This window comes from Musa acuminata, chromosome BXJ1-5 (genome assembly GCF_036884655.1).
Source record: "Musa acuminata AAA Group cultivar baxijiao chromosome BXJ1-5, Cavendish_Baxijiao_AAA, whole genome shotgun sequence".
In the NCBI taxonomy this organism is placed as follows: Eukaryota; Viridiplantae; Streptophyta; class Magnoliopsida; order Zingiberales; family Musaceae; genus Musa; species Musa acuminata.
Genome location: NC_088331.1, coordinates 475,381 through 483,147, shown reverse-complemented (window position 1 = coordinate 483,147; position 7,767 = coordinate 475,381). Strand labels below are relative to the sequence as shown.

General features: G+C 35.1%; 1 protein-coding gene across 1 annotated transcript; it reads left to right on the top strand.

The window, feature by feature from the left end:
* The first annotated feature begins 706 nt into the window (after positions 1-706).
* LOC103983673 (secretory carrier-associated membrane protein 2) lies at positions 707-6,782 on the top strand. Its single transcript, XM_009400928.3, has 12 exons — positions 707-958; positions 1,558-1,671; positions 1,840-1,902; positions 2,566-2,599; positions 2,704-2,826; positions 3,856-3,918; positions 4,029-4,122; positions 4,242-4,287; positions 4,364-4,431; positions 4,744-4,792; positions 5,645-5,710; positions 6,460-6,782. Exons 1-12 carry the CDS (start codon positions 899-901, stop codon positions 6,532-6,534), a joined length of 855 nt encoding a protein of 284 aa, XP_009399203.1. The 5' UTR covers positions 707-898; the 3' UTR covers positions 6,535-6,782.
* Positions 6,783-7,767: the final 985 nt, after the last annotated feature.

Here is a 7,767-nt window from a genome sequence, read left to right as displayed (position 1 = left end):
AGGAGAGGACGAGGGTGGAGGTGAGGGAGAGTTGAACCATAACTTCATAGGCGTGATGGGTGAGGGCACAAGAGACTGCTGCGTGTTTTGCGTTGGAATAGTCGACGTACATCCACCTAAGGTAGGATTGAAAGCTCATGAGCTCATTATCATCACGAGAGAGGTTGTGTATGTACGATGCCCTGTTAGATAGCAACGAGTCGGTACTACTATTGGTGGTCGCTTCCATAACGACGCCTCCTCTCGTCATCAATTGTGATCTTAATTTTTTTTAATTTAAATTATACGAATCATTATATTAATACTTTATTATGAATGAATATGCAGCGTAAGTAGATTCTAACCTCTATTAAAATGAGAGAAGTTTATATTCTATATTTTTTAAAAATATAAAATTATTTTAAATATAATAAATTATAAAAATTTAAGAAATCTATAACCAACATTATAAGGATTAAAATAGACCTTAAACAAATTATAAGAGACTGATGAACAAATTATTAGAAGATTCCAAGTTTGTCGATGAAGCTGAGGATAAAATAATTTCATGATGAGGCGGTTGTAATAAAGAAATAATTGCCTCGGCCACAAAGGCAAGAGAATACGTGTGTTTTGCCGCCTCAAAGGCAGAGTAAATGACGTCAAGGGCGGTTGGTTTGGCGAAGCCACCTCTGTTTCTTGCCGTTTACCACCTGGAGAAGCTCGTCGCGTCTCTCTCTCGTCCTTGTCCTGACCCCTCATTCCTCCGGAACACCAGCTCAGCTTACTCTTTGGAGAAGAAGAAGGAAGAAGGGGAGAGAGAGAGGGAAGAAGAAGAAGAAGAAGAAGAAGAAGGAGAGAGAGAGAGAGAGAGAGAGAGAGAGAGAGAGAGAGGGGAACAAGCAGCAGCAGTTGTCTCATGGCAGGACGCAGGTACGAGGCCAACCCCTTCGATGAGGAGCACGTCAATCCCTTCTCGGTGAGCCTGCATCAAACAGCAAACCCTTCTTCTTCTTCTTCTTCTTCAGAATCAGATCATCGATGTGAACGCATACAAACTGCAAGACAAAGAAACCTAGCTTAGATGCCACTGTGGTGGTTCAAAGCATGACAATGCTTAGAATGTCACTTGTTCTTTGGATTGGATTCCATTAAGGCTTTCAATTGCACCTTGGACAACTCTAACATTCCCCTGTAACTTACATTTGTGTGTTTGAGTCTCTTTGGTGAAGTAATATTGCAGTTTGAGGTTCAATGGATTTACTGCAGGCCATAAATTAAGTATACAAAATTGATTCCTTTTAAGCATATCTCCTTAGGACTGCCCATCATACACAGATTTGGATTGGATGACCAATAACCTCAAAAGCTGAAGCTCTTAGGAATGTATGTAATATATATTAGGTTCTAACATTCCCTCTCATGTGTAAGTTGAAGTAGAATGACCCAAACCCTGAAGGATCGGGACATTTCACAAGAAAAGTTTTCGGGATTTGTAAATGCTTATGAATAGGCATAAACCAGATGCTCACCTTGCATTTGGTGGTGATTTCTTATGTGTATATGAATGCTCTGCAGCAGCAACCCGGAAGAGTTTCTCCTAATCTTGGGATTTCAGCTCATCCTCCACACCAAGCTGGTTTTTATGGCTATCGCGGTCCAACAATTGATATCCCTCCTGATACAGCGAAGGTACGTTTGAGGAACTCAACATGCTGCTGCTCATTTACAGAGTTAACAGGACTTCACATTGAATGTACAGGAAGAAGCATGCCAAATTTTATAGATGTGTATGCAGGCTGACAAATATTAGGGAATTGATACTGGTATTTATCTATCGACTTATAATTTCCTTGTCAGGATGTGAAGAGGAAGGAAGCAGAGTTAGAGATCAGAGAGGCAGAACTGAAGAAGAGGGAACAGGTATCTTTGGATGTAGTGTTTTGAAATAGGAAGAGAGCAGTGATCATATGATGCGCTATAGCTGCTTACATAAATATGACTATCATGTACACAAGAAATCAATTCAAATGTCAATAGAAAACATGGCTGATGTGTTTAGTGATGAGTTTATTTGGAACCTTTGTATATTCTCTTGTGTGATGTGAAGTCATTTCTTGGGAGCTCAAGTCTAAATCCTCAATCTCTTTGTCTGTCTTTAGCTCTTTCAATATGGTATTGGGATTCCTGCGGAGTGAATGATTTATAGGTTGACAATAACATCTAACTGGATCATAAAACATGTTGGCAATAGTTAAGAATTTTTTTTTCCCTCTATAAATAGCTTATATTAAGGAAAAAAATAAAGGTCCGTTGACATTAAAGACTAGGTAAAACGCAAAGGATAGAATCTTCTGTCTTTATGAACTTTGTCTAACAAGCATTAGTGATATGTTTGTCTATATTCTTTGATTTAATTAAATGAAAAATCATATTCTACTTGATAAACTTCTAGAAGATTTTGATTAGCTGATTCACGAGATAGAAAAGCTAAATTTACATGTTGTTTTGTCTGTTCTTCCTCCTCTACTCTGTCAAAAATATTTAGGATATTTAACCATCATTTTATGTTGAAATGCTCCATAGGCATTAAGACAAAGGGAAGAAGCTGCAGCAAGGGGTACTATTTTGTGAATTTTCAGAACAGTTTGCTGCATGAATTGACTGTTTCACCAACCTTTTTATATTGAAATTGATTTAGTTTGTTTTATGTCTTTTTTGCAGCTGGAATTGTTTCAGAGGATAGAAACTGGCCCCCATGTTGCCCTATTATTCACCATGACATTGCCAATGAAATTCCCATACAATTGCAGAGGATGCAGTATATTGCCTTTGCATCACTTTTGGGTTTGTGTTATCCGGTTTTCTAATTCTTCATTTTTTTGGTGTGAAAAGTATACTTTTCGATACATTGCACTTCTTGGCACCAGAAAATTTCAGCTCAATGTCATGGATGCATGAATACTGACTTGACATCTTCTAGTTGTTTGACTTGGATAGTTAGTATCCATGTACTTCAGATTTCCACCTTACATGTTATCCATGGTAGATCATCTCTAATTCTTTGTCCCCATATTTGTATTGAAATATGAAGTTACCTGAAAAAATAAGTTCCATTATCACTTTTCTGATTGGGCATAAATAGTTCATTGTTGGCTTGTTAAGAAGCTCATTGAGTTCCTGAATTTGGTTCTGCTTTCAGACCATAATATCTTCCTCTTATCCATCACGTACTCTCCCGAGTCATGTTCTTTTCATGCCTAATATGTAGATGATTTAGATAAGTTAATATACACTCATAAGTCAGCTCTGTGGCCAAGAAATATAATCAGAATCAAATTTAGAGTATCATACACTAGAACCTTATTTGCTTTTGTGGCATGTTTCAAATTATTGTGATAAAGAGGGAGTTCCAAGAAGCAAGTTGAGATCACTACTAATGCAAATACTTATAGTGAACTTTCAGTTTATAAATTTTGTAGATTTTATGAAAGACGAAAAGAAACTTTTGAATTTCTCAGCAAAATCAGTATTGGAGGAATGCTAGCCAATCATTTATGTGCCTGTCATATATCATGTGGTATTGACAATTCATAATACAGAGTTTGTTTGACATAACTAGTCCCACTGCCCTTTCACGATTTACTTTTTCCATGACTCTGCCCATAGAGTATGTTTTCTTGGTTGCATTATACAATATTTCAAACAGTGACAAAAATCAGTTGTGACATCAAGCTGAACTTTTTTTTTTCCCTGTAAAAGAAGATACATCAAGAACATTATCCTGCATTTTCTACAGTAAAGGAAGTTAAGTTTATTAGCCAAGCATATTTATGACGTCCTGATTTGAAATTTATCATTTTGGTTGCTGTGTAGGATTAACATTATGTCTTTCATGGAATGTAATATCCACACTGGCGGCTTGGATTAAAGGCGAAGGTCAGTTTGACAAGTTTAAGCATGATCACTCTAGGATCCACCCCTGTATAAGGTCACCATTTGCAGCATGGGACAAATAAGAGATTAATATTAATCGATTTCTCTTGTAGGTATAAAGATCTGGTTCCTAGCTGTTATCTACCTCACTACTGGTGTCCCAGGAGCTTATCTGTTATGGTATCGTCCTCTCTATCGTGCAATGAGGTATGAACATATCTTTTCATGAGCTAAAATCTGAGTGCTGTAATTTATATGTTGTATGCTACTGATTATATTACTGATGTGCTGAAATTGTTGTATGATCGCTGTCTAACATATTTTAGGACTGATAGTGCTCTGAGCTTTGGATGGTTCTTCATATTTTACTTGGTATGCAAGCTTACTTCAACAATCTTTTCATATATATGTAGTGTTATTTGCGAATCTTTGACGTTTATCTGTGCAGGTTCACATAGCTTTTTGTGTCTACTCTGCGGTTGCTCCTCCTTTCCCTTTCAAAGGAAAATCTTTGACGTAAGATCCTTATAATGTCCATCAACTAGAATTAAATTCTAGAAATATGTGATGTTCCAGAAAAAAAGATAAAAGAGCTAGCTTATCTTTTACTTCGAGTTATATATATATATATATATATATATATATATATATATATATATATATATATATATATATATATATATATATATTCTTCACAGTATATGGTAGTTATTGATCTGTATTTTCTAGGCTTTGATAATGCTGGGATGTTTAATAGCACAGTTTTATTTCAAAAGTATCACAAATTAAAATTTTGCTGATGTTCAATTTTTTTCATCTGTGGCACAGTGGCATCCTTGCAGCAGTGGATGTTGTTGGAGATGCTGTTGTGGTTGGGGTAATTTTATACTTACTTCATTGCTTGTTATTCCATAATATACTAGGAAAATATGTATACAGATAACCTTCAATTATTTTTGTGCACTGTCTTGAAATTTTAAAATATTGACCATTCCCAATATATTCGTCAAAGGGAAGTTGTTGTAGTTTGGTTTCATAAAAAAAATGTGACGGTCGTAAATTTTGCACAAAGTTGAGGTTGGATTGGTTTTTTGTGCACCGTCTCAAAAATTCAAAAAATTGATCTTTCCTAATATATTTGTCCAAGGGAAATCATACGAGCGGAGTTTCAGAAGAAAACGTGATTGTCATAAAGTTTGCGCAATGTTGACGTTCGTTCGGTTTTTTGCGTACCGTCTCAAAAATTCAAAAAATTGATCAATCCTAACATATTTGCCCTAGGGTACTCATACAAGCATAGTTTCGGAAAAAAAAAAAAACATGAGAGTCATAAACTTTGCGAAAAGTCGAGGTTTGATTGGTTTTTTACGCGTCATCTCGAAAATTCAAAATATTGATTATTCCCAGCATATTAGCTCTAGGGAAGTTATTTAAGCTTGGTTTTGCAAAAAAACGTGATGGTAATAAAGTTTGCACAAAGTCGATGTTCGATAAATGCGAATTTTTGCTTGCCCGCATGTTAAAGAGCTACCAATCAGCTGTTATACATATAGAAGTTTATAATAAGACTTAAGTGGTTTTCAAGACTATAAATGAAAATTTCCGGTTCTTATAGTGATTCAACACATGTTAGATTTTTGTCATAGTTGAAATATAAGTTCTTTAGACCTTGTCCTATTTTATCTTGCCTGAACCTATACATACTAACTCAGTTCCTTTTTGCATGCAGATCTTCTACTTCATTGGGTTTGGTTTCTTCTGTATTGAGGCACTCATCAGCCTTTGGGTCATTCAGGTCATTGTCTGCATCCCACTGCTGACTGCAATTTGCAATTCTATATTTAGAAATCAGTAGAACTTCAATGTGTTATCTGTCAAATAAAATTTGCAAAAGTATAGTAACATTTTATTATTTTCAATGAGATTAAGAAGGTTGATTTTTCAGGAAAAAAAATCCCTCTGCTAAATTGTTGACCGAGGTTATTTTCATCATATCGTACACAACAGGATTAGTGAGCAGGGGATTATTTACAATACCAGTGCCATTCGTCGACTCATTCTTCATAGCTAGAAAAGCTTGTGTGTAATCGATACACAAGTTATGACCCCTTTCGTCATTTTCGATCCATACTTTGAGCTTGTGAATCAAAATCCTCTGATGTTGTGTGCTTCTCAATCAACTAAAAGAGAAAAAAAGTTGAAAGAAAAATCCTCGATGCACCTTATCAGGAATTTCTGTGTTCACCATGCATATTAGCATCAATGTGATGTTTCAGCCATTCTCCTGTGGTGATCTAATTTTTGTTTACCTGTGACCGTTGCTCTGCTGGCACGATACAGCATGACAGACATGATTTGGCAATATGGGGTGTATGTGGTCTGTACAAACCACAACTACACAAAATGATGTGTTGGAACTCCATTACCTACATTAATATTGTGCCACTATCATGTTGAAGTGATGTAAACTGCAAAAATTTCTTGAAACTCTCTAAAAATTCAAGAGATTTCGTCTGTGAAAATAATTGAACTGTTTTGTTACAGCAAGCATACATGTACTTCAGAGGAAGTGGAAAAGCTGTGGAGAGGCACGACACTGAACATGGTTCGACCAGGTGAAAGCGTCAGAGGTTGGCAGCTGAATAATAGTATATCTAGTTTAATTGGAGTAGATAGTTCTAAACATCTGCTTCATTCATGCTCTTCTTTCCACTTTAGCATGGTTAAGCATTGGAGACACGATGATCTGCGGAGCTGTAGACTGTTGTTGACTGCTGTATAATTCCACTAGAGAAGTATTCAGAGTTTGCTTAAACTACTTTTTTGGTGATACTTTCAATGAAAATAATAAAATGTTTGTGTGCCTGATTGAGCAAACATCTTAAAGCTTCTGATGGTTTGGAATGCAAAATCCGTGCTTAAAAGTTTGATCAATCTGATGGTTTTTGACATGCAAAAAGTGTTCAGAGTTTGCTTAAACTACTTTTGTGGTATCTTCAATGGAAGAATAAACGTTTGTGTGTTTAACTGACCAGACAACACCTAAAAACATCTTATATTTGGACCAATCTGATATTTTGGATTTCAAATTCCACTGAAGAGGTGTTCAGAGTTTGCTTAAACTACTTCTATGATGCCTTCAATGGCAAAAATAAATGGATTGTGTGATTGATTGACCCAACAGCATCTTGAAACTTGAGATATTTTGGAATGCAAAATCTGGACTTAAAACAAGTATTGCGGCAAATAATCTTCAATAGCATAAAGTTTTTCTATACTAATCTTTGTAGCATAAACTACTGTTGATTATACATTGATAGTATAAATCTCTATTGCAATTATCTATATATTTCAGAAACAATAGTATTTATCTCTCTCTCTCTCTCTCTCTCTAAATCTCATTATAAATTGACATTTTTTGTTGTCTTTTTTCCTGAAAAAACCTAGTAATTTTTAGCAAAATCCAGACCTAAAGTTTGACCAATCTGATATCCGTTGACTGGAATTTCCATTGGAGAAAGTGTTTAAAGTTTGCTTCAACTACTTTTGTGATACTTTCAATGGGAAAATAAATGATTTATTTGCTTGATTGACCAAACAGCACATTCAAGCTTCTGATATTTTGGATTGCAAAATCCAGGCTTAAACAATTATTGCAGCAATTAACATAATCTTAATAGCATAAAGTTATTTGTGAATTAGGGATTAGAAGTATAAATTTTATAGCAATTAGTATCATGTTAATTTATATATTCAAAAACCACAATGTGTAGCTTTTTTCTCTCTCATATTTTAAATTTATATTTTTCTCTCTTTTTTTTCTGAAAACTAATTAATTTTAATAAAATTCAA